General features: G+C 46.9%; 3 protein-coding genes and 1 long non-coding RNA gene across 9 annotated transcripts in view; all 4 read left to right on the forward strand.

Annotated features, from left to right (window-relative positions):
• Positions 1-15323, forward strand: part of LOC144149212 (uncharacterized) — a 112802-nt gene extending 97479 nt beyond the window's left edge. The window contains exons 14-16 of one of the 4 annotated variants that reach the window (XM_077680747.1): positions 2393-2464; positions 10343-10457; positions 13492-15323. In XM_077680747.1, the coding sequence (XP_077536873.1) occupies positions 2393-2464; positions 10343-10426 (156 nt within the window). In that variant the 3' untranslated portion in view covers positions 10427-10457; positions 13492-15323. Of the gene's footprint in view, positions 1-2392; positions 2465-10342; positions 10458-12836; positions 13424-13491 lie in introns of those variants that run through there. The other 3 variants (XM_077680748.1, XM_077680749.1, XR_013318233.1) reach the window with 3 other exon arrangements.
• The window catches only part of LOC144149214 (uncharacterized), a 268987-nt gene that overhangs the window by 229976 nt on the left and 11462 nt on the right, over positions 1-27549 (forward strand). The window lies entirely within an intron of this gene.
• The window catches only part of LOC144149209 (uncharacterized), a 273731-nt gene that overhangs the window by 160533 nt on the left and 85649 nt on the right, over positions 1-27549 (forward strand). The gene's annotated exons all lie outside the window — the stretch shown is intronic.
• LOC144150220 (uncharacterized) lies at positions 17874-27510 on the forward strand. Its single transcript, XR_013318462.1, has 2 exons — positions 17874-22275; positions 22524-27510. It is a non-coding gene; the product is annotated as an uncharacterized LOC144150220 (long non-coding RNA).

Here is a 27549-nt window from a genome sequence, read left to right on the forward strand (position 1 = left end):
AGCGATTTTCTGCTGCAGTTATTCCCCTGTGCACCCATCCTATGCCCAGATCTTGGCGGTATGGCTTTCTTGCCTAGCTGCCGTGCTGTGCAAAAGCTATCTTTACGGGGGACGTGGCAATAAACTAACCTTTTTAATTATGCACCGATTGTAACGAATCTTAGTACACACGTCCAGTTTAATAAGTGAATGTCAAAACATAAATCAGTTTGCACCTATCTTGTGTATGTTTGAAGTTATCAATACATCCTTCCACTTAGTTCATCCTTTATTTAAAGAACCAGTAAAGCTTAAATTTCTCCTAATTGTTGTGCCACTGTATTCACAAAAGTGTCGGGTGTGCAAAAAATGTGCTCATTTACTTTTGTAGCCTCAGGAGATACCACGAAAAATGGAACAACATTCAGGCCCCATCCAAATGGTGACAAAATGGGCGTGTGCTGAAAATTTGTATATGCTTTTTAAATGTATTTATAGCTACGAAGCCTTGAAAAAACGGGCAAAGCTTGCATAAGTCCTCATAAGTTCCTCAGGCCAAGCATTACATGTGTGGTAGCGCTTCATGGCAGCTGGGGTATGCGGAGGTGCGTACGTGCAGAACGCGTGCGCGGCGTTCTCCTGGAGTCGCGTGGAAGTTCCGCGGAGAAGGCTTCGCGCCAGCTGCGGCGTTGTTGGTTGCTAGCCAACGCGAGACACCTCTTGGGGTTTTTTCAAGTTTTTCTTGCCAGTTGTTTTTTCGCCAAAGCCACTGCGGGAGCCTGGTACACTGGGCGGTCGCTGCAAGGCACGCGATCAAGAGCACTCGGAATTTTTATGGTATTTCTAACGCGTTACGCATCATGCGTTACACATTACGGCCAGGTGTAATGGCCCCGCTGTTAACTAATGGACAGCGTTATCATGCACAATCCACCTTTGTGAAATAGTGGCGAGAAAAAGTAAGTTAGGCACTATTATTTTTTCATTAAGGAATGAACTAATTAGAAGGATGCACTCATACTTGGAAAACTATACAAAATAGCTGCAAACTGATTTTTGTTTCAACGCTGCCAAAGTCAATTGTACTTGTGCACCGAGTTTGGTTTAATCGGTGCACAAAAAGAAAATTTTGTTTTATTGGCCCCCTTGAACTCGGCGAATAAGTCAAACGTACTAGTCATGCAGGAAGGCCATTTTCTTGTGTTTCCAAAAAGGTAAGGAAAAAGGGAAGACTCACAGAATGTTTTGAGAACCTTCTCTAAAGCCTTCGTTGAATCCTTGAGTTCTGCATACTGCCATTTCGGGACATCTGCTCTACACAATACCAATACAAGAATTTGGATATTAATATACCTTCGTAAACTATTTTAGCCTAGACGATCAACTAGAAATATATTTACCATTCCTGAATTATGTGCAAAGATTACGTATTACGAGGCAAAAATATGGCTACATGTCAAATTCTCAACGAATACATGCAGGAGCCTTGTTATAGATAGATTTTTCAACAAGAACGATAAAATCATTAATTTCATTTTGGCAACCCCACCTTCTAAATAGGCTGTTCTCTTCTGGTAGCGTTAGTTTGGTTCTGGCGAATTTACAAGGATTGAGAACCAGAGAAGTCTCTGCCACTGTGACCTGGCATATATCGAGGCTGTAATGGACAAATGCCTCCCTTATGGTACAAAATTAAACTCCTGGATACCTCTTGTGATAAAAAAACATGAAACAATGCCTTTTTTAGGATTTTGAACGTACCGAACGACAATTGAATCATAATTAAGGTTAGCCGCTCTCAAAGTAAAAGTGGCCACATAAGCAAACGAAAAATACTTCCAACCGTGAAACCCTGCTCAACATCATATATGACCGTTACGATAAAACACATTAGATCATTTAAGGCAACATATATATAACATGATACTCTCGTCTGGAAGAGTATCGTGGCATAATCTATACACCACAAAAGTGTTTCAGCACAGAAATAAGGATATATTCTCATGTGATCTTGTAAAGCCAAAGGTCGAAGACAATATGCATGTGAATAAACTTTTAATGTGAGACACCGCAGCCAAGATGACGACAACGAACGACTGCTCCCCGGAACACACCCTCAACACAAACTCTCGCACGCGTGGCTTGCTCTCACAGCTCGAGCATCTCTTTTAAAAGCGTTCTTCACAGCCAGTTCTGTTATTACCAAAGCGTACGTAAGGCTTGAGGTCACCCCCAATCGCGCATTGGCTGTACCCCTCATTATATGGCAAATGTATCTCTACAGAAATACTGATATTCAAAAGCATCTGTGAGACACGTTTCGCAATATTTTTGTATCTTATACTGCTCAGCACCCTAAATGAGTGACCATTCTGCCACATCCCCAACCTCATTGATTGTTTTTTTTTCATAGATCGCTACCGGCGACAGTTCCGGCCACCTACAAATCCTCCATTTTGACGAGTCAGAATTATGCACTTGTGAGGTAAGCTATACAGGCCCTTGGGTCACCATCATGTTTTGTTATTAGATGCGACGCTGAGAGCATCTCTTGTCGGCGGCCCTGTCCTTCCTGCGTGCGTCCGTCGTCGGCGTCCGCACTCTCCTCCGCTCACCCCCTCTCCTCTCAGATAGCGAACACTCTCTCGCGAGCGGCATTGGATTGGATTCGATTAGCTTGGCTTGGATTGGATTTGGATTGGATTGGATTAAAGTGGATTGTGTTGGATTGTGTTGCGTCATAGCCGCGGCAGATGCACTGGCGCCGGCGCGTGCCCAGGTGAGAGCGAACATCTCTCTCAACATCTGCGGGTGTGCTGCCCTGCGCGCTGTCACTCCGCCGGTGGGCGGCGCTGCGCGAGGTGCTGCGCATGTGCAGTACTCTCTCTCTCCGCGGTCTCCTGTCCTTCGGGCGCGCTGCGCATATAAAACCGGTGTGCCGCTCTCCAGCGGCGTTTCGGTCGACGATTGCTCTCCGCTTGCGCTTGAACCCCTCTCAGAGTCGCATCACACCAGGGTTCCCGCGAGGGGAGGTGGGCGTAATTTTTGTTTTTCTTCCTCTTACATTTAATTTATATATGGGGGTCCATGATGCAAGCCTATATCCTACTTGTAAAGCGAAAAGAAAATAAAACCAGTTCCACTCAGCGTGAAAGCTGTCGGGAAGTGCGGCGTCCGCCAAGAGGGGCTGTGGCGGCCTCTCTTGACTAGTTTTAGTATCGTCCTTGCGTTGATACCAAAAGTAGTCAATAGAGGGCGGTGCAGCCCCCAAACGGAATTATAAGTAGACTCCGGAATGAGTTGAGGGTTCATTATTTTGGGGTAGTCAATGCGGTGTTCTATGATTTTTTGTTCTTATTTAAATTATGGTGTACTTATTTTTGGTCAAGCAACGGCAGCGTCTATGGAAACGGCGCAAATCGCGCCCAAAACTTTGCATATGAGGAACATGTAAACTTGATCATTTTGCTGTTTTGGGGGATAATCTCTTTTCAGCACATCTGTTGTAACACCTGCCGCGTAAGAAGATTATGGGATGCAATAATGGTCACAGAAAACTGTTGAACATCTGTTGACCAAAGAACTGGCATGTTGAGACCTAGTTTAGGGAACATCTTGTCAGTGATTGGCTGGGATGTACGTAGTTGCGAGCAGTCAAACCTCGTTAATACGTACCCGCTTAACATGTAGTTGTGGTTTAAACGTAGTTTCGAAGATTCCCCCACCCAACCCTCACTGAACCCCATATTGGCTGCCCGATTAAGCCGTAGCCGACCGATCGTTGCCCTTCAAACAGTTAGTGAACACTATTTTTATTCTTCTTCAACACTCACAGGCACAAAGTCGGCAAAATATCATATGCGCAGAGGCTCGATGCTCGAGCTTCGACGCCCGGAAGACAGTTGCCAGCGATGGTGACATTAAAACATGGCCACCATGATGTATTTTTTGGTAACACAGCTGTTGCCTATTGCAGCGCACAAAAGCATGGCTTTTGAGATTAGCTTCCGGTAACACAACGAAGGTAGTCGTAGGGGTGTGGATTCGCTGTCGCCGTCGAATCCAATTCAATCCAGTTCAAGAAGTTACCGCGCAAAAGCGTATTTTTTTCCTTCATTCCGCCCAGGCGGGTAAAGCTGGCTCAAAAATGTGTCTAAACACGGATGCCGCCATGATGCCACACTGTAGTTGCCAGATCAGTAGTTGAAGATATGGCTAACAATTTTTCTTAAAAATGAGGCCCAAATTTAGGGCCCTAAGCTAAAATTAGGCAACTTTTATGGCAATAACTGAGTTTCTTTACGAGTTTGTATGTTTTTTATTAGTTTTCTTGAAGTATTCATGCTTGACGAACAAAAATAAATGAAATTATAAGCAAAAAGAAGACGTCGGGTTGTGGCGCCAAATTCAGTTTCGGTATATTGTGAGGAGCGTCAGTCGTGTGGGGCTAATTTACAAAGGTTCACTCCAACACGCCTTACTGTCTGCTGTGTCACTTCGTTGCTTGCGAAGACTGCCGACGATACGGAATAAAGCCGCCGCCGCCTATCTTCAAGGACACCTTCCCTACATGTCCGTAGTGGCTGCTGCCGATTTGAACTCACCGTCAGCCGGTCATATCATGTTACGCGAAACATGTCTGGGCAGATCGGCTCCTTTTTAATCGTATATGATTCGTAAATTAAAAACAAACAAATGTACGAACCATTTTACCATGCCTAGCGTATAACTAGGCTCTTGTTTACGGGTGCTGTTATACTTTCACTGAACGGTGTTTTACTTGAGTCAGAGATAAAACAACCGCCAACTAATAATAATAATGGTAACTTTATTTGCTCGATAAGGTGGTTTTCTAGAGGAGGACAAGGCGAAGCCGAAAGGTAATCCCGAATGTAGGTGCAGAAATCTCCTGCATGGGTGTGTGCGATTGGTGCATGCTCGTTCGATCGCTGAAACACGCAATCTGAAATTTTCGAGAATATATTTGATGCTTTGCATGACACATTTCTTAAATTCGGCGGATCAGCGACGTTGTTTAATTACGTATACTTGCACCTCTGCTCTCATATGGCCCATGTATATACCTGCACAGAGGAGGTGAGGGAGGAGTAAACTTCGTTCATGTGAGATGGGCACCCGTGTGGTGGGGCATTAAGAAAAATTATTCTGTCCTTCCCTGGTTGCCTTCGCCAATGAACGGAAATGGCCACTTCTGTTCAGGCCCAATTATCAGGACCACCCCGCCTGCAGGCGGTTTTGCCTGAAATGCCTGCGGGTTCGGCCGGAAATCTGTCTGTCAACAGAAACCGCCTAGGAAGCATGTTGAGGTAACACACATATGCGCTTTCTTGGGTCACGATGGGACCGTCATGTATTTTGTGCAAGGCGAAGTGGACGAAGGATATACGTCTCCCTTGAAAAGTAAATTAATTTGAGTGCACCTATAAATTGTTATTGCCGCTCATTAGTTCAATCATAGTGGTTAACTTTGAAACAGCTCCCAAACATAACTATAGCAGGTGAATCAGACTGCCTAGCATGAGACTATCATTCGCTAATATAGAGTATTCATACACTTAATGTGCATTGCATATGGCAGTCATTAAGAAAGCCGACAATAAATTTAACTCTCAATTTTATTATTTGCGACAGTTACATCTGCACGTATCGGTTCAGCCAGGGCCATCTGGAGGCGTTCTTCAGCTGTATACACTAGATAAAAAGAAGGAATGCAATATGCGAATGCGATACGCGATAGAACGAAGGAATTCGATATGTGTAGCACAGCCTTGTCATTTATGCCAATATCAAACCGGTGGCCGCAAAGGTGCCACACCAGAGCTTGTAGAATTCCCACGCTTCCACTCCAGCGTGCTCACAGCAACAAGGATGATGACGAAGTTGCATTACCGAAGCTGGGTTCCAGTAATGCTGTAGCTGATCATGAAAGTTCTGGCTAATGCTCATTCAGATTGTGGTCATCAGCATTCTTATTTTCATCAAAAATAATGGGCCATCGCAATGCCATCAGTCCGTGTATCAGAAGCAAAAATAAACACAGAAAAAGCAAGAGGGTCATATCTACAAGCAATTCTTATCCAACAAATTTTATTTCACCACCAGTAATACCACCAGACCTCTAGGGAAGTTTGTGATGGTAAGAGCAAGGCTAAGATGACCTAATTTGCGACTTCAAAGAAAGGAAGAAACTGTAGAAGAAAGCTACGGAGGTTAACCAAGGAAAGAAGGAGAACTGTCCAGCTGGCTGTGCTACATGTGGAAATGGGAACAGGAAACTTGAAAGGAAAGGAAAGGACTGGCATAAAATAAAGGATAAAAAATTCGGGAGAAAAAAAAACATGGCATGGGAATGGCCAGTAGAAAGACAGCACCATGGGCGAAAAAAAGATAGGCATAAAAGAAGCAGGCAAAATGACAAAATGGGCAAACGAAGGATGCTGCATGCTGGTAACACCCCTACAGCACCTGTGACTGTTTTTCTCTCTTAATCACTGCAATCTGCTTCTTCAAGGCAAGAACTGATTTGGCTACTTCAGCTCCATCTTGTCTAAAACCACTGAAATATGTCTGATTTTCTGTGTACATAATGTAAATAGGGTACATAATTTCTAATTTTTTAAAATTTCTCCTGAAGTGTCTGCTCCTTCGTGGAAGCTTTCGTGACTAGCTGCCTCGTAGAATTGCATTTGCTTTGTTCATTTTTTGCTCTTTTATGCTGCCTCTGCTTGTATTTGTTTATTTCGTTCTTCTCTTATTCTCCAGTGCTTAGGTTTTTTATCATGAAATTGGTTTTTGTTCAAAAAGGTTTTTTGGCTTTTAACCCTGTCTGTTTATTGGCTTTAAACCTGCCATAGTTTTGCTGGAAATAGTTAATTCCTCACACAATTTTCCTGTTTCTTTATTCTGGGAGAGGGGGCATGAAATTTTAAAAGGTAAAGAGCCCTGCAGCGACTAATGAACACTTGCACTACTTTCTTTGTAGTTCGAAGTACTGAAAGCTATAGTTCCACATACCCAGAATGGAAATGCGCGTTCTACATGATATCTTCTAGTCTCTGGTTTGCTTTTGTCGAGATTTTGTTTAAGCTGCTATTAAATAGAATTATTGCGACCTAATGTAACCTGACAACATTATTCATGTACCTTGTGTGACGTCCCCAAGCATACAATCAATGACAAATCTTCGAAGCGTACCTAGAAAAACGGAAAATCTCTTGAGAGAGTTTCTTGATGCACATAACTTAGTAATATTAGGCTTGGGTATTTCACAGTTATTGAATCTAAGCTAATGAAAGGGCCACTACCTAAAAGCATTTCAACTGGAGAAAAAAGTTGACACACGTGCTGCAGGGGCCTCGTAGACAGGCACAGGAACAGGCACAGAAAGCATGTTTGTTTAGCATAAAGTGCAGTCACAAATACGATTTCCATTTACATGCATTTCTTCGAAGCGTTGTCCAGTTTGAACTTCCATTCGCTAGAACAGCAAGTAGTTGTAAAGAGCGCCTCAATAAATTGCGAAAACAATCAGCTGATGCATACAGGGGGGGGGCGGGGGGAGAGAGGAGGCGTGTGAAACATGTTAAAATAGCGCTGTACAGACGGGACAACAAAGAAGAGACTACACAGGACTAGCGCTGCATATCAACTGAACTCTTTTAGCACACACGAAATGATATATACAGAAACAGGGCATGCGCGAATACAGGGGAAGCCACCAGGAAAAAAATCGGGGGAAAAAAGCAATCAGGGGGAAGTGATTTCTTTTTAAAGGAAGCAGGAAAATAAATGGACTGGGGATATTATTAAGCTCTCATGGGAGCTCACCTGCATTTAACACAGTCCGGAAGAGGGAATAGCTGTGGAAATAGTATAGGAGAAAGAAAAGTAAAGATTAGAAAGGTGAGGAAAGAGTAGAGAAGAGTTAGAGTAGTTCAACTGTGGTCGATTCCGTCGCACACCACACACCACGAACAGTGTTGGCCGGCGTAATGCTGCGTCCGGGAGACCAAAACCTCGAAGGGAACAGTGAAGCGCGGAGGAGAGCATGGTGCGACGAAGAGCGAAGTCTGCGGCGGTCCCAACCACTTTGGAGACGGGTACTGGGGGGGGAGGTCGGGCGCTGGCACTCGACCGCCCACACCAGCAGAGCGAAAGCCGGGCGACGTCCAACGGCCCGCGCTTGCAACGGGCCGCCGAAATGAAGCCCCTCCGAAGCACAGGAGCCCGAAAAAAATTCCCCCGCATTTCCCCGAGGGGGAGAATGTGAAAGTGCGAATGCACGGTTGTTGGCCCGCTTGCGGCGCTTGCGCTCGGCCCCCGCAGCCCACTGCCTCGCCGCCTTCTCTTCCATCTCTTCCATCGGGTTTGTAGTATCACGTGTACACCACGCAGTTATCAAGCCGCTATAACGCCGCTGAGTCGCCAACGCACGCCGCTGACGGCGTAGTTTGAATGCGTTAAAGATATAAGGCGCGTCACTAACACTGATATCACCGTCGCGTCCATTCGCACTTAAAAGAAACAGCATCCGGCGCCAGGTTTCGATCCGAGGACTTTGCGGCCGCAGCGCGACGCTCTACCGACCAAGCCGCGGACGCGACGGTGATATCAGTGTTAGTGACGCGCCTTATATCTTTAACGCATTCAAACTACGTCGTCAGCGGCGTGCGTTGGCGACTCAGCGGCGTTATAGCGGCTTGATAACTGCGTGGTGTACACGTGATACTACAAACCCGATGGAAGAGATGGAAGAGAAGGCGGCGAGGCGGTGGGCTGCGGGGGCCGAGCGCAAGCGCCGCAAGCGGGCCGACAACCGTGCATTCGCACTTTCACATTCTCCCCCTCGGGGAAATGCGGGGGAATTTTTTTTTAAATATAGAGGAGCACTGCGGACGCCGCCGCCGCCGCCGCCGGCGGTGGATGGTTTGGGGTCGCTTATAAAGTGCATTCGCACTTAAAACACGTCCGCTCAACTCCGAAGCGACGATCGAACTCCCCTGACGCACCCGCAAAAGCTATCTCTCCGAGCGTACGAAGTACCCGCTAATCTACGCGCTACCCTTCTCAGTTGCGGAGAATGAAAAACTGCATCTAACGCGGCAGCATGGCACAAAAGTTCGCTACCTACCACAGGAAAAACTTCACACAACGTTTCTGCACAGCAAAATTTTCACGGCGCACTCACAGCAACGGTGGCTGCCATGATGGAATGCGTTGGTTACTAGCATGAAGGAAAAAAAAAGAAATTTTTCTTCCTCCATGGTTACTAGTAGTGTCACTTAGTTACTAGGTGAATACCGACTACTGCCGCCAACTCTAGTAGGCAAAAAGGCAGCGGGCAACGCTGTGAGGGTGGCATCATGTCAGCGCCCGGGTGTAGCACGGTTTCAATGCACGGGCTGGCCGGGCAGCTTTTGCTCTAGAGTCAGTAGTATTAACTCTATGATTCCGCCAGAGTGTTTCTGGTCGTGGTGGTGGTGTAGCAGTATCTGCTGTTGCATGTCGTGTTCTGTTTCTTTTTCTTCTGATGTGTGTGCGGGGGGCGGCGTTGAATTCACACATCAAGACTGCATTATGCTGAAGTATCGCGTTGTTAGTGTGAAAGAATAACCGGAAATTTTTGCAGCATTGAGAACGGAACGTAGTTCTTTTACGGCAGGTAAGTAGCCGCTACACTGGCATTGGTTGTGATTCGGTACATTAGAGCGTACCGAACCGTCGTTCCCGGCCGACTGCGCATTAGCCGGGTTTGACTTTATGTGGCCTTCTCGGGGTGCTTCCCATAGCACTATATGCAAGCGATTTCTAAGCTGTGTCATGGTGCTCTTATTCTGCATCCTTATGCTCATAGTTCCCACAGTCCGCGCATGAATACACTGTTTCCATTTAAGCTGACAGTATTTTAGCTTGAAAACAAATGATTAGTCTTGGCAAGAAATACGGTATTCTAAGGCAAAGCCGGGGGAATTGGGATGAGGTGCGCGGTTCGGTTACGTTAAGGACGCAATTAATTTCCACAGTAATTATTTGTGTAGCCTCTGCTTGAGAATGCTTACATACGATGGTAGAAGCAACACGTTTTTATTACGTCTCTTAACAGAACACGTATACAGTCGGTTGCAGAGTTCAGACCGCTAAATAACAAAACTCAAGAAATAGTATCCTTCGAATGTTTAGAGCGAAACTCAGCAAAGGCTTTACTGTCCTCAGTGCATACGACCAGCAAACGTATTCCTGCTCAGCCTTGACGCTCAGGTCGAAAAACTGAATGACCTTTGAAGCCCCTTTTATTCTTGTGCGGTTTATTTCTACGTGGTAATGGCATGGTTCTGTTTCGCAGATTGAGTCCTGCGGCCTCAAGTTTGTGAGACATAACGATTTGCTGCTCCACCGTGCAGTGGCGCACAAGAGTGTTGCATGCTGACATTCCGTGCCACCCCTGTGAACCTGGAGAGGTGAGTCACACAGCTTTCAGAGCAACAAGATTTTTTTACCTTGATCACCGGGGGGGAAGGGGGGGGGGGCGGCAGTGAGCCAATTGAATCCCAGCAATTGCCTGCAAATCCGTACTCCAAAATAAAAGAGGTGACGAAACAGCAAGGAAGCAAAATGCATCAGAAAAAGAGAGGGGGGATTCCGACAGAGTTATCTAACAAGCACGTCTTTTTCTTTTACACCCGGTACTTAAAGTAAAAACACAAAAAATCAGTTTTACATATCCTGGTTTGACAAAAGTGCTCGCACGTATTGGTATTTTTAAAAATGCAGTTCCTTCAAAAGCAAAAAAAAAAACATCACTCATTCATATCTTCCTCCCTCGGAGATGGTATATGCCTCCGTCTCCAATTAGGTAATCTTGGGCATCATTGGGATTGCATAGTTTCCCTCCGCACCGAAGATTCTACCCATAGTCTTAAAGAAGCCAATGCCAGGCTTTGAAAATATAGTCACACATCGGCAAAGGGCACTATTTTTAACTCACCTATCGGTGCCTTCTTGCAAAAGGTAGTTACATGTTGCCATCCACCCAAGGACTTTTTTGTATTTGGAAGGCTATTTCTCTAAAAACACAAAACGAATTCGAGCATCTTGCTTACATTTGACTCATTACGAGAAAAAAAAAAGAGAGAGAGAGAGAGAGAGAGAGAGAGAGAGAGAGAGAGAGAGAGAGAGAGAGAGAGAGAGAGAGAGAGAGAGAGAGAGAGAGAGAGAAGACAAAGCATGACTTCTGCATACCAGAGTTCAAAAGAAAAACAATAGAAATGACAACACAAGGTACAAGACACAAAACAAACACAAATACAAAAACAAAAAATTGCGAACACAAAAATATGAACCAGAATACACAAGTAGTGCTGTTTGTTTCCATGCAACTAAAATTGTCGTGTGAAGATTGAAGATTGTCAGTAACGAAGATTGAAAATGTGTCTTTCTAAATATACCACTAGCGAGTCATTATTTTATCTCCCCTATCCATATTCTTGGATATTGCGTATTCTGGTGCATATTTGGTGTTCCTATTGCATTTTTTCATGACTGTTCTACAATTATCCGCAGCAGCACTGTATATTGTATAATGGTCATCATGTCACATTTGTGAACGTCGACGTCTATGCTTATAACAGGCTTGCAAAAGACGACGCAATAGCTGGGAACTCCTTGTTGACAACTCTCGTTGTTGAAAAGCAAGACTCAAGGTAATAGCATGCTTCAGCGGCAGTGGTATTAGTATAAACGTTATCTTCCTTTTCAAATAGGTTGCCCAAATTATATCGAGAAAATTTGCCATCTGTACACAAGGCAATGTCATTGCGCCAAAAATTCCAAAGCGTTAAACATACTATGGAAAAAAAAGGTTTTGAATGCTAGTGTATGGCTGGTTGTTGGCTGGTACTATAATGTGACCATTGTTTAACATGGTGCTACGTGGTGGTGAGGGCATCTTTAATAATGCAGTGACTCACGACGTTTTTGAACACTGTTAGCTGAGAAGCAAGGGGTTTTATTTTTGATGCCAGGTAGACAAGATGCATGAAAGTTTGGGTATTGCAAGGAATTAATGATCAAGTTCTTTTTTTCATGGGCACGATGTGTCCATGAAATGTACCGGGATGTACCCGAGCGCTCATGACATGCGTAGCTTGAAAAACCTCACTTCAGGTCGGATGGTTCTGGCCCTCTTAAACTACCCGACAGGCATTCTTCCCTTATTCCCCCCGAATCTCCTCCCTGGTCCTTCCTACTAAACCTAGTAATTAAGCTTCCTCGCCACATGCACCCTGCTACAACCTGGTCCGCTGGCAACAACGCACAAAAGTATTGATCAAGCGCATCAATTGGGTTAAACAGAATGGAGCCACAATCTACCTCACAAACGCCAGTTTTGACTCCCCTACGACAGGTGTTTCTATCGCCCCCCCATAGCCCTACTCGGCCCGTAGACACCATCGCCCCTTCAAGAACTCCCCAACTTGCACAACCCTCGAAGAAATCTCCAAATCCGCCGCTTTCGAATATGCTGTCAAAGTCAAACCCCTTGCCACCCAATTTTCGTGTTTAGTGACTCGCAAGAGACGCTACGAAATCTCTCGACACGTCACACACCCTCATACGTCTGACACCCCAAACTGCGCCCTTCGCGCCCATACTCCCCACAAGATAACGCTGATATGGGTTCCCGGCCACGCCAACTTCTACGGCAATGCTTGAGCACACGCGCTTACCCGAGAACTCTGCTTGGGTTCGTTCATGTTGGGGCCAAATGTGTACCCTCCTGGCAATTAAAATATTTTAAAACATCAGGTACTCCAACACCATCTCTGCGCACTACGCAGGCAGTTTTTCCCGGTCCTCCACCCGATCCTCTCCTGTGAAGCAGCATCTGAGGTTCGGAAAGCCCAAACCTCCTCTCTCTTCTCACTCCACCCCGTATCCACTACATACATGGCATCCTCTCGCGCCCCAGTTGCAACACACCCAATTGCCCGTCCCACCCATCAGTACACCTTTACTGGGAGTGCCATCCACAAGACCTACCGCCACACCTGCACACCCGCATCGCTTCCTGGGAAGAATGGCTCAACCCAGGTCCTGGCGTGGACGTGAAGTCGACACAAGAACTCCTAGTTCCCCACATGCTTTCATGTTAATGCGGACATCTGCGAATATTACGGACCCACCGTCTCCTCATGAAGAGACTGTGGTACGACGGCCCGGACTAGGACTGTTTAGATAATACAGTTCTCTCTCTCTCTCTCTCTCAGGTGTCTGAATAAAGTCCTACTATCTTACCGACTTCATTTGCTTAACACTTTCCGACCAACTTTCTTTATCCTCCCAACAATACAGTCCGCACTTCCCACCGCTGGTTTCTCCATCTCCTTCCCACCATTCACAAAGCCTTCTTGGCGGTTTCAGCCAGTTATTTCCTTGTGGTCACCTTGACTGAAGGGCAACGTTCTTCTCTCTTTTTTCTCTTTTTTTGACCAGGACAGCAGCCTTTACCAGAAGCACTGCCTGGAGAGGAATGAGTCACTATTTCCGGTGCCACATGGCTTGCGTGATTTTCACGGTTCCAATGTGTGCAATGTGTTTGGACGTGCACTTCACCACATTCCAAGTGTTTCTTAAACCCGACTGTATGACCACATCATCACCAGCTTTCTCTGGAACGCCAGGCTCAAAGGGACCATGAACACAATGTATAACACAGCTCGTAGCTTTAAAGGGGCCTTGAATACAGCATACATTAAAAGCACTAGCCTCTGGAAACTTACCCAGCTTCATTCCAGCCGTGAGAAATGCTTTTTAGCCCAAAAACACAAGAAATGTTGAGAAACTGAAATGTCGTGCTACAGGGACGTATTACGGGCAATATGGGCCAGCACTAAAAACATGGTTGTCAGTGTGAAATTGCACGTCGGCGTTCAAGTGACATGACCAAAGAGAAATAGAGGCCCCACTAGAGTCGCCTGATCATGTTTCTTGGTAGTGGCGCAGGTCGGTGTCCACCAATCGCACAAACAAGATTCTTTGACATCGTTTAGAAGTCACCAGAAACTGGCTGAAGGGTTGCCACTGCTTCATCAGTTTTCCTATAAATCTGCATCATTTCTTTGAAGTCTGAGATAAAGTTGCAATCATTGTTATCGGAACAAAACAGAGCATTCAATGAATCAAACTTGTATTTTGTCTTCATAGTCCCTTTAGGCCTTCAAAACGCTTGAGACTCACTAACACCAGTCGCAAGCACACGAAATCATTAGGGGCGAATCATCTGCTAGCAACACCACGGGTGCTGTTATTTCATTGTGAAAGCGCAAAGCTTGCTATGTTGTTGAAGCCAGTTAGCTATGTTGGTTAGAAATCCAGTGACCATGTCACACAAAAAATTGACTGCTCGAAGGATAAAAGTAACATCAATGAGTGCTTGCAGTGATGCCGCATTTATAAGGGGAGATTTCTAGAAACCAAGTGGTTGCAAAATGACAATGTTGTGTAGCTTTTCAACTTTCTAAGCAGTGACGGAATGTAGTTTTGGAGCAGAAACGCTCTATGTTTGGCTGTGGCATACGCTAACAGTGCTGCGTTTGATTGGTTGCAAGATTCTGAAATTTGTCCTTTGATTCAAGAGCTCATGACGCATTTAAAGGTGCATGAACCACTGTATGTTCACCAGACGAACTGGGAATTTCCACTTCTTATTTTTTGGGAGGAGCAACGGAATCGGGGTGACTTGCGTTAGAAATTGTATACGTATGAATCGACGTTTCATTTCTCGTTTGTACAACTGCTAATGTTTGTGCTTAATAATGCTATCAAATATTATCATTACTATCATTGTCATTAGTAGGACCCATTCCTTCTAAATAGAATGAACAAATGAAGTTCGTCCAGGGCATGTCTTGTTGCATTGTAAAGATTTCAGAACATTACACCGGAGCGGTAAGTTCTCTCTACGAAACACTGTTGGACGAGTTTATGTTTGTTTTTCGAGCAAGACGCTCATAGATACACTCATGCGCATGTGACAACAAATAATTCTCACAGTCTTTATTACACTCACTAAGCCTAATTCTTCTTGTTCAGTCGTGAGTTTATGTATCATTATAGTATGGACAGCAGGATTTTTAAATTGTTTGGGGCAGGGGAACTTCTTGTGAAGATATACTAAGAGTAAATGTAGTGTAGTTCTGCATTGCTGATGCATATATTGGATATAAGTCAAGTTGCTAAAGATGTCACTAAATGCTTTTGCATGAGCGCTTTCTTGTTTTTATTATTATTTTGTATCTCGGAGGAATGAAGTATTATTTCTTTTGTTCTCGCTTCAACGTGTATCTTCATGCTGTTTTAAGGCAGACGCTCTGTGTATTTCGTTAGTGAAAAACAAGTTATGTTGGCATTGCTATGACCGAAATATGGCTATCGGAATACGTCATCAAGAATGTCTCTTCACCAGAAACAATAAAAGTGCGTTCCTTCGTGGCGAGTGCTTGTGCACATCTGGTTAAACTGGTTTGATCCGGTTAGGCTGGTTTGATTCGGAGATGTAAGGGCTGTCATTTAGGACTAGATGTGCCATCGTGCTCGCAGCTCAGTCTAGCTTTGTGTCTGGGTATTTAATACGTGTAGAAACAGCACTCAAAAACACTTCACCTGCGAGACTACGTAATTTTCGCATTCGCATAGAGGAGCATTACTTAACTGCGTCTCTGCCTCTTTTTTCGAATGGTTCCGACGTTGGAACAAGTGTCGGCACATTATTTTTGGGTGTAAGTTTTAAGCCTTGCGCTTTCAAAAAATGGCATGCTTTAAAAAAGCGACAAGGCTTCCCGCTACAGTGTTTATTTCGGGACCTTGTTCTGTGTATTATCACCATGTATTATAGTCACCAGAAACAAATAAAACCTTAATGTTATTATTTTTTAAAAATCCATGGCGAAATCTGCATGCTCGCGTAGTAAATGAAAATTGGTTTGTGCTCTCGTGTGTTTGTGGAGCTATTCACACACTGTGCCATGTAGGAATGAACATAAAGAAAGGGATCCTGAAATGTCTTGGCTAGTTGGTAATTTTAGGAGTTTTTTTTCTTTGTAAATGCAAGCAGTAAAAGAAGAGTATTCCCTGCAAGGCCGCTCACATTGGCTTGCCTGACAAGCGTTTCTCTGGCTACGCAAACATAATTTTATTTGCCTGTTGGTTTTCCTGCCGCCTGAATAAGCAAGAAGAAAATTATTAGCGTAGTTATTGTTGAATCTGTTCATACATGGGTTACTGGCAGTTTGTGGGTGATTCGTGGCCATCACAAGCGTTCGGTCACTGTGCTGACCAAAAAAAGATGTCAGGGGCGATCACCCACGAGAGGCCTAGCTGTAGCCTACAAATTACTAGTGACCCGTCACGTGTGTTCCAGTGACCTGTGACCCAAAGAGTAGTATATTGACCCACCCATGGGTCACTTGTGGCCTTTGAGCGACCTGCCTATCACTAGTAACATGCCCTCGACTCCTCACTCGCTCACCAGCAGAGCCGCTGGTGACTGCCGCACAGATATGATATCTGCCACCGATGCTGCATCACATGTATTTTGTCAAGTTTGCTGCAGCCGCTGCTGTGCTCTCAAAGTGGTGCCGACTGGGTGCAAACGAAATCACTTCTTGGGTGGTGTCCAAAGTACGAAGTCGGGCAGCTGAAACGCTGCCTTGATGCAAGTGTTGCTCCAAATTTGCAGCAAATATTGCCAAAGCCCCCTACATGCTGCACAAATGGCACTGTTTGAGCATAACTGCGCCACAGCTGTTCAAAAATCACACTTGAGGAAGTGAGGGAAAGAAATATGCCCTTGCAGGGGCAGCGTACAGTGTGGCACCGTCCCCCCCCCCCCATCCCACTTCCCCTTCAAGGAACACTGAAGTGGATTCTTCAGGCTCCCTTTTTTGCTTGAACTGCGTAGACTGGCTCAAATGAACACACCTTTCATCGTTTGTCCGGTCGATAAGGAGGTATTTATTTTATAAAGCCCGAAAGAAGAAAAAATACCATGCGCGATCTGCGGCGGCTGCATCAACGAAAGCAGCGACGTCCATACGAAGTGCTACGGGATTGGACGATTTCCAAGATTAGAATTCAAAATGCAGTTTCGGTTTCGGTGCTGTGAAACAATATGTTTTGCGTCCGACGTTACCGTTGACTGGGCACTTTCAATATCTCAGTAATCGGCATACCGCGCTTCTGCCATGTTTTCTGGTGTAAAATGCGTGAGATAAGCCTACCAGCACGGCTTGGAATTGTAACAATCACTAGCTGAGGCGTACGCAGTAGATGAACGCCCTCCTCGTCACCTGGAGACGCTAAAATGCGATGCGCTTTCCCCAACCTTTGGAGCTTTCCTGGCTTGTGCCTATATTGTAAGAGGCGTGTTTGCACCAGGCCAAGGGTTGGCAGATTCGGGACTGTGTCCGCAAGCAGTCTGTGCTTATGGCAACACCATGCCAACGATAACTCATCAGCGCGTCCATGTCAGTTCTCACGCGTTCTGCGAACTCGCTCATGGAGCAATAAACGTTACAGCGCAATAATTGGGAATTCAGTGTAGAATTCCCCATTCCTCCAAAGCATTCCCGCAAATGAAATACATCAACTTAAAAAAAGCGAACGCGCTATCGGGGATTCAAACAAGCGAATTGCAAAACAATCTACCTAGCAGTCCAGACCACTGGGTTATAAACCAGCGCTGCTGGGGCGGAAATATAAAATGTGTAATTCATAGCCACTTTACATTTTTCTTTACTTTTAGCCTTTTCGGCAGATTAGATGATATTTTTTCAATAGTGCTTGTAAGTAAGCATCCTCCAACTTTCCTCAAATAAGTCAGCTTTATAGCAACTGCATTCCTTAGTCGGAAAAGCGTTCGCAGATGTGTGGTCGTGCTGCTGACCACTGTGATAGTTCACCCAGCGCAAAACGTGCCTCCTGCACCTTGGGTTTACGCTGGGCGATAAAAATTCCGGTTGATTTTAATTAATAGTACCTATAATAGTTTCGCTGACTGTTCTCCAACCTTCAATTGGCCTTGGATATTTTTCTAGCGTACTAGTGTACCATTCATCCCTCGCTGTGGGGCTAACAATAAACATGAATAAAAACTAAAGTAATATAATGCTAAACAAACGTGCTGAATGCGTCTTTTTCACGATAGGTGACGTAATACTGGACAAGTAGAAGAATATCGCGGCCTTGACTACATGGTCAGTGCGGCCGCGATGACCCAGACCACGAGAAAGAAATCCGGCGCAGAATAGGATTGGGTTATGGTGCATTCAGCAAGCACTTGCTAATAATGAAAAGTAAGAGACCCTGTCCCTATGAAGAAAGGTATTCAACCAATGCGTCTTGCCGGTGATGACATACGGAGCGAAAACTTGGCGCCTTACTAACCAATTAAAGCAAACTTAGGTCCGCCGAACGTGCCATGGAGATGTCGCGAACGCAACAGAGAGACGAGCCGAGACACGTCTGAACGCTATGCCATGCACCCAGAAACTGGGGCCCAGTTTTATTCCACGCTCGTGGCGTTTGTGGCTGCTTGCGCACCGGCGCCGCGTGGCCCGCACTCATTGGTTTCCACTCAGCCCCAGCGCCATAGCCGCTGGGGCTCCGCCACATAGCCCCCTCCCCTTGAGACGGAGTCTGGAGAAGGAGTTCCTGTAGAAGGCGGCACAGCAAAACACACAGTTTTTGCGTTGTGAGGTTCACGGGTGGTGGTGCGAACGGAAGGGAGAGTGGTGGTGTTCAGTGTGGAATGGTGGATGGTGGAGTGGAACGCAGGCAGGGCAGCTTCGGTGAAAGCGGGCTTGAGGCGATAGATGGAAACGACGGTGTCGCGGCCGTTGACGCGAACTGTAAAAGTCTTGTCAGAGCGTGAAATGACGTGATGAGGGCCGGTGTATGATGGTTGAAGTGGCCGGCGGGCACTGTCGACACGGATGAAAACGTATTGGCTGTCAGAAAGGTTTGGATGAATAAAAGTGTGCTTAGTGGAACACGACCGTGGTGGCTGGGGACCGATATAGCTGGAAAACCGGGTTAAATTGTTTACGTAGGACAGGCCAGGGGGAGGAAAGGTTGTCTTGCGGCTGTACGGCTGGGTTGGGCCTTTAAAGCTCATGGGCTTTCTTATTTAGCTAGTTACTGTGTGGCTGCTCTCCAGGCAGTTCATATCTCTTGAAATAAAGTGCATGCATGTGACGATAAAGAAGCTGAACACCTGACAGGTAAACAGATGTATAGTCCACACATCCGAGAAGAGTAATGCCGCACTTTTTTAGGTTGTGTAATGCTTCCCAAAGTGTGTTGCTGCTGAGGCCGGACTTTTTTTTGCGAGAGTTTGTCTTACAGCATAACAGTTATATATACAACATCACATTTGTTTCACGCGGAAGCGTCAGCAGAGACCGGTACTGAGGGCCCCATATCCACCGCTGTAGATCAGGGGTCTCCCAGGATTGGAGCCTTGTGCCCCGGAGGTGTTGCAGGCGAGAGGTTTCAAGGGCAGGGTAGGTCCATAGGAGGTGGCTCGTGTCGGCTTCGGACTCAGGGACCGTGCAAAAGGGACAGGTGTCTGCAAACGGTGCGTGATAGCGGGCAGACAAAGCGTGGGTCACTGCTGGGGATAAGGCCACCCAAACTCGAAGCCTCCACAGCAGGACCTCCTCCCAGCGAGCGAGCCCACTGGCGAGGTCAGTTCCACGCGGTGGAAGTAAAGCACACGTAGCGCGGCGGAGGTTCTCCTTTTCCACCAGCAGTTCTTCTAATGTGGACATTGGAAGAAGCGGTAGCGGCCGTGGAAGGTCTATACGGCGACAGGCGTGATCCGCCGCTATGTGGGCAGGAAGCATGTCCCGGCGAATCCACAAAACACGCACAGGGCATGGGTATGTGTCCAGGATCTCGTTCAGGGCTTTCATGAAGCGCAGTATTCGAGGTGTGATGCCCGCAGCCGCAAGGTCTTCCGTTTGCTCTACAAAGGAGCTGAGCAGTAGCGTCATATCAGGATGTGCTTGGCCATAGTACAACATAAACACCAGGACATTTTTCTCGCGGAGGTGCTCAGTTTATCATAATTGGAACTGGCCAGATTGAATACTTGGATAACTTGAACAGTGGGCTACCATCAGTGTTGATGGTCAGCGTTAAGTCGTGGCTATGGAGACTGAACCGTCGGTGATGTCCGATATCTCTGTGCTGGTGTGAGGTCTACTGCTGATGTTTTTCAGGCGCTCGCTTAGGGCCATCGACACGCACGTCAGTGGCGCCGAGTATTGAAGTTAGCGACTGTTTGATCGGCAAACTTAAGTGAAAGTTGTCGTCGTTCAACAATGGGTGGCCGTCACACCTTGTTGCAAACAGGAAAAGTAGTGTCAGTGGCATTTTGGTCGGAAAGAAAGTCCGTGTTGCACTTACAAGGCTGGTAAACCGTTACACAGGAGCACTACGAATAGCACGTAAAAAAAAAAAAAAAGCCAGAGTCAACCCTTCTCCCTCAACAATTTTCACCCGACGTTATAGTACTGTATCGCTATGTTCTGAACAAGATGCGGGATCAAATCCCGTGCTGAGGGTTGCTGCAGCTGCACACAGTACCTCTAAGCCCGTATTACACCTTGAAGCCTGCATGTGTACAAGAAAAGTGCCAGTGATTATTGTGAAAACTCGATCTTCTAGATGGAAGTCTCCGTCTCACCGCCTGTTTTGGTGCAGATGTTGAGGCCTTTTCTGTGTCTCATCCCTCAGTGTGCAACGGGATCATTTCGGAATTCGTTGCTTCCGACGTATTCTCATCTCTCCTCTGCAAAACAGTCCCGGATAAGCACGGTCGCATTTTACGGCACTTGGGAAGTGAACGTACCTGTTTTGTAGCCATTTGGTGCTCGCGCTTCACAACGCGTCGCATTTCCATTACCACCTCATCATCATCATCATCATCATCACCAGCCTATTTACGCCCACTGCAGGGCAAAGGCCTCTCCCATTATTCTCCAATTACCTCGGTCCTCTGCCAACTGTGACCAATTTATCCCCGCAAACTTCTTGATCTCATCGGTCCATCTAACTTTCTGCCGCCCCCTGCAACGCTTGCCTTCTCTAGGGATCCACTCTGTTACCCTTAATGACCAGCGGTTATCTTGCCTTCGCATTACATGCCCTGCCCACGTCCATTTCTTCTTAATTTCTACTAATATGTCTTTAACACCAGTTTGCTCCCTGACCCACTCCGCTCTCTTCTTGTCCCTTAATGTTACACCTATCATTTTCCGCTCCATTGCCCGCTGAGTCGTTCTCAATTTAAGTTGAACCCTCTTAGTGAGCCTCCAAGTTTCTGCCCCGTAGGTGAGTACCGGCACGATGCAGCTGTCATACTCTTTCTTCTTCAGCGACAATGGTAGGCTGCTATTCATTATCTGAGAATGTCTGCCATATGCACCCCACCCCATTCTGATCCTTCTGACTATCTCTGCCTCATGGTTGGGATCTGGGGTCACAACTTGGCCTAAGTAGATATATTCGCTTACCACATCCACTGTTTCGCCACCTATCTCAAACTGCTCTGCTGTCCCGAGGTTATTGATCATTACTTTAGTTTTCTGCATATTAATTTTCAGGCCCACGGTTCTACTCTGTTCGCCTAGTGCGGAAAGCATGCTTTGCAATTCGTCCCCCGAGTTACTTAGCAAGGCAACGTCATCAGCAAATCTGAGGTTACTGAGGTATTCTCCATTAACCCTTACTCCCACCTGTTCCCAATGCAACGTTCTGAATACTTCTTGTAAGCATGCTGTGAATAACATTGGAGAGATTGTGTCTCCTTGTCTGACACCCTTCCTTATAGGTATTTTACTGCTCTCCCTATGGAGGATGATGGTGTGGTGTAGTGGCGCCCTCTAGTGGAGCGCCCGCTCACTGTGGGCGCTTGGTTGTGTTAATTGTAACTAGATGTCGTTGCTGTGGTCGCACGTGACGGGTCACGTGCGTATGCGTCTAGGTGTCGTCTTGTCGAACAATAAACGCTCTCTTTGGGCTCTGGTCTTGGTGCGAGCAGGCCGCACTCTTTCTTCTTGGGCTTGTGCGTGGGCCCGGCGCGCTGAGCCTTCGCTCCCGTCGCTGCCGAGGCCGCTCGCCGTCGCCCACGACACAACATCTTTTTGGCGACGAGGATGGGATGCTTTTCTTCTGCTGCGACGACATCGTCGACGGGTCCGGCAGAATGAAAACGTGAGTGCGTTTGACCTCGCTCGAGTGTGACTGTCCGGCGCGTCTGGCGTCGCGAGGCCTAGCGTTCTTTGTGCTGACGCTTGTCGAACCGTCGTTTAGGCCTCGCCCTACTTCGTTCTTCTGCTTCTGCTCCTGCATCTCTCTCCTTCCTGCTTGGCAGCATGGGCCTCTTCGATAACCTGCCCGTTTTCCTCGAATTGCCGGGGCCGCCTCCGATTCCGTGGCATAACTGGAAAAAATTGTTTCAGGCCCATCTCGAGGCGGCTGGCGGCAGCGACTGGAATGACGGACGACGCGCGTCGGCGCTCGTCAGTGTGTTGGGTAGGGAGGGGCAACGAAGGTATTTTGCTGAGGCGGAGCAGGACGAAGCAAGGAGGGACGCCGCCAGTAACGTGACCGAAGCTAATGTATCCAGCCCTATCGTGACCGACTCCGCGACCGACTGTAGTGTGACCGCATCCTCGGCTCCGGCCATTTCGAAATTCGACCAACTTTTGGAGCAGCTGGACCGGCTCTTCGCTGCGTCCACAAATACGCTTGTTGAACGACATGAGTTCACAAGCCGTCGTCAATTTCGGGGGGAAAGTTTTTTAGAATACGTGACCGCTCTAAAGGAGAAAGCCGTACGTTGCAAGTTCGGGCTGACGTACGCGGAGCGCGTCCGAGATCAAATCATACATGGAACGTCTAACCCCCAGGTTAGAGAAAAGCTGCTCGCACATGGCGAAAGGTTGTCTTTGGAGAAAGCTGAAGATATTGGTCGGAGTTTTGAATCTTTGTCGTTGGCGAACCAAGCCTTCGGTTCGCATCAAGTACAAGCAGTAGGTCGACGAGGAGAAGGTGGCGTCACGGAAGATGACAGTCGGGGAAGCCGCCGCGCTCAAGATGGCGGCGTGGAGAATCAAGATGGCATGGGCCGCCGGGGAGGCCGGCGCGCTCAAGATGGCGGCACAGGAATTCAAGATGGCCTGGCCAGCCGGGGAGGCCGTGACGTCATTCCACCGGGTTCGGGAAGGCAAGATGGTGGCCTCCAAGATGGACGCTTCCATCCGCAGTCAGCTGTAGAGTTCCGCGGTACAGTTCAGCAGAAGAAGTTTCCAGGCAAGCTTCAGTTGTGCGAACGATGCGGAAATAAATGGCATAATTCAGCATTTCAAAATTGTCCAGCCCGAAATCGGCGCTGCAACTCTTGTAATAAGTGGGGACATTTCGCATCGATGTGCCGTAAGCCGGCACCAGTGCATCGAGTTTCTTCGAAGGAAGCTACGGGATCCGCTTCGACACCGGAACCTGTAGAGCATCCAGCATCCACGGAGATCAACGCACCCGCAAGATCTTCCGTCTTAACAGTCAGCACTTCTTCTAGAAAGGACTTAGTCGTCCAAGCTGAAGTCAGCGTCAACAATCCTCCAAGAAAGGACTTAGTCGTTCAAGCCGAAGTCAGCGGAGTGACCATGCAACTCTTAGTCGATACCGGAGCATCCGTGTCGTTGATGACTGTCGAAGATTTCAAGCGTCACTTCAGTAAACAGCATGCGCTGTCCAAGGCTTCCGTCAACTTGTGGAATTTTTCCAAACAACGTATCGGCATCCGCGGCTCATTCCAAGCTCCTGTTCAAGTCTTGCAACGGTCTTGCTCCGTCACATTCTACGTCACCGACAAAGGGACATCTCTTTTGGGGCTCGACGCCATCCAGCAACTGGGCATTCAGATCGACGGTGCGTCTCTTACGTGTCGACTAGCATCGGTGTGTGCAGTGCAGTGTCCCGTGAACGTGCCCCCGGGTTTCGAACATCTCTTCAACGGCGAGTTGGGTCTTGTCAAGGACGTCTCGCATAAGATCCAACGGCGGCTAGGTGTGACTCCAGTTGCATCTAAGCTACGAAGATTGCCTCTTGCTCTCCGTGATCCAGTGTCCAGCGAGCTGCGACGCCTCGAGGACAATGATGTCATTGAGCGTGTCGACGCCTCGGAGTGGGTTTCGCCACTCGTCGTCGTCCGGAAAAAGAACGGGGACATTCGGCTGTGTGTGGACCTCCGGGAACCGAATAAGGCAATTATCATTGATGGGTATCCTTTACCGCATGTTGAAGAGCTGTTGCAGATGTTTCATGGTGCTGTTTGTTTTTCTAAGCTTGACTTGGCGTCGGCTTACCATCAGTTGTTGCTGGAAGAGGGCAGTAGGGACTTAACTACTTTCGTGACTCATGAAGGTTTATTCAGGTTTAAGAGGGTGTGTTTTGGTCTGGCGTCGGCGCCTGCGGTTTTTCAAAAAATGATGTCTCAGATCTTAAAAAATTGCAGAAATGTTGTTTGCTATCTTGATGATATTCTTGTGTGGGGAAAGACTCAAGCTGAGCATGACGCGAGCCTGGTTAAAGTCTTAACATGTATAGCAAACAGTGGCATGAAGTTGAACGACAAATGTCTTTTTTCGGTCAAGGAACTTGATTTTTTGGGTCACAAGATTTCGGCTGAGGGCATCTCACCTTTGGAGAGCAAAGTAAAAGCTATAGTTCATGCTCCCGCTCCTACGGACATAAAGTCACTGCAATCATTTTTAGGTCTTGCAGGATACTATGCTAAGTTCATAAAGAACTATGCAGAGATAGTTGAACCACTTCGCCTCATGCTCAGGAAGGGTCAGACGTTTTGTTGGTCTGATGATGCTCAGCGCAGTTTCGATCAGTTGAAAGCGTGCCTCACATGTTCTCCGGTTGTGAAAGTCTTTAATCCTGACTTGCCTGTAGTAGTAACTACCGACGCATCTGATGTGGGAATTGGCGCGGTACTACAGCAGCGGTATGGTTCTCGGCTTGAAACCATAGCCTTTGCATCTAGAACTTTGTCGGAGACTGAGAGAAAATACTCTGTGGGAGAGCGCGAAGCGCTGGCTTGTTTGTTCGCGTGTGAAAAGTGGCACATTTTTCTTTGGGGCAGACGGTTCACACTTAGAACTGACCATCAGGCTGTAGTTGCTTTGTTAGCCGCAGGAGACTCAGGTCGGAGACCTTTAAGGATTTCACGGTGGTCAGCTCGTCTGCTGTACTACAATTTTGACATCGAGTATTGCAAAGGGTCAGAAAATCTGGTGGCTGATGCTCTGTCAAGATTACCCATTCAGACCGGTCAAGAACTTGTTAAGGAAGAAGAGATAGTGTCGCTGGTAACATCAGTAGTCGATAAAGAAACCGTGCAGCTGGCAACGAAGGCCGATGTAACGTTGCAGAAGGTAGCAGAGTATGTGTCAAAGGGTTGGCCTGATAAGAAAAAGGTACACAGTGACTTAACAGCTTACTTTCATGTAAGGGATGAACTTTCTGTTGTGGACGGATTACTCATGCGTGATGACCGTGTAGTCATTCCTTGTGTACTGGTACCTACATTTCTCGAGTTAGCACATGAAAATCATCAAGGAATAGTACGAACGAAGCAACTTCTCCGGGAACGTTACTGGTGGCCTCAAATGGATCGCAATGTTGAAGAGCATGTAAAGCATTGTCACGTTTGTCAGCTGGCAGACAAGTCTGCTAAGCCTCATGTAGCTCCGTTGCAGCCAGTGGAATGGCCTGAAGGACCTTGGCAAAAGTTGGGAATGGACATCGTCGGTCCGTTAGATGTGTCGTACCCCCGATTTCTTGTTACACTAGTCGATTACTACTCTAAGTGGCCTGAGGTTCTGGGCACAAATTCCATTTCAACTGAGGATGTCATTAAGTTGTTGGACTCTTCTTTCAGTCGGGAAGGGCTCCCTGAGGTTTTAGTGACGGATAATGGACCCCAGTTTGTCTCCAAACAAATGCAAGAGTATCTAAAGGAAAAAGGTATCCGCCACGTGTTCTCGTCGAATTATTACCCTCAGGCTAACGGCCAGATTGAACGGTTTAACAGAGTTCTCAAAGAACATTTACAGGTAGCCAGACTTGAAGGCAAGGATGCTTCGAAGAGCATTACACAATTTCTTGGGTCGTATCGGGTCACACCACATTCAGTGACAGGTCTTTCTCCAGCTTTTTTGCTGCATGGACGTCAGCCTCGTTCCAAAGTGGATATTAGCAACTTCAGGATACGTAAAAAGGCAGCAGAATCGGACAATTTCCTGCCTCATGTTCGGAATCAGGTCTTCACGAAGCAGCATAAAGCTAAACAGTACTTTGACAGAAGGAAAGGTGCGCAGCCGACCCGCATAAAGGTGGGAGATGCCGTGAAGGTAAAATTCCGTAAGCAAGGATTTCTGAAGTATAGTAAGCCGTTGACAGTGCAAGCTCAGGTTGCACCTTTCACCTTTAAGCTCAGTGATGGAAAGATCTGGAACGCTTCAAAACTCACAGTCGTTCCGAAGGGAATCGAGGTTGGCTCAGCACCGTATTCCTTTGACAATGTTGAACTCTCGTCGAGGCATAAAGAGTTTTTGTACTCTTTGTCTAACTTGGACATTTGTGACAGTCAGTCCCCTAGTCTACAGTTGTCAGAAGGGACAAGCGCCAGTGTTCAGACAGACCCTGATCTGTCGGAGGTTTCTACCAGTGCAAGGTCTGAATCCATTGTCCCTAGGGAACCATTAGAATGTCAGGAAGAAAATAGTGAACAAACAGATCCAAATAGCCATGTAGACAACACAAGGGAAAATGAGGGGGCTTCTGGATCGTCAAATAATGCAAGTTCAACGTCTACGCGTCCGCGCCGTAAGACTAAGCAGCCTCAGTGGCTTCGCGAATATGTGCAGTAAGGGGTATACGTACGGTTCATGCTTTGCGTCATGTTGAACGTGTCATGTCTGTGTTGAATCGTATATCATCATTGAAAGTGTTTTGGACGGGTTTTTTTTTGGGACTTATAGAACTGTCGTGAGCGACTGATAGCCTGTTGTGTGAGTCAAGTGAAAGGAAGATGCAGACATTCTTCAAAGCGCGGGAGAATGATGTGCAGTGTGCATTTAAGATGCTGTATGTATTTCGCAGAGTGTGCGAACTTCTTTTGCACGGGAAGATGATGTGGTGTAGTGGCGTATTTCGCAGAGTGTGCGAACTTCTTTTGCACGGGAAGATGATGTGGTGTAGTGGCGCCCTCTAGTGGAGCGCCCGCTCACTGTGGGCGCTTGGTTGTGTTAATTGTAACTAGATGTCGTTGCTGTGGTCGCACGTGACGGGTCACGTGCGTATGCGTCTAGGTGTCGTCTTGTCGAACAATAAACGCTCTCTTTGGGCTCTGGTCTTGGTGCGAGCAGGCCGCACTCTTTCTTCTTGGGCTTGTGCGTGGGCCCGGCGCGCTGA

This window comes from Haemaphysalis longicornis, unplaced genomic scaffold (genome assembly GCF_048455015.1).
Source record: "Haemaphysalis longicornis isolate Haplotype H1 unplaced genomic scaffold, Haemaphysalis longicornis Haplotype H1 scaffold_8, whole genome shotgun sequence".
NCBI classification, from domain to species: domain Eukaryota; kingdom Metazoa; phylum Arthropoda; class Arachnida; order Ixodida; family Ixodidae; genus Haemaphysalis; species Haemaphysalis longicornis.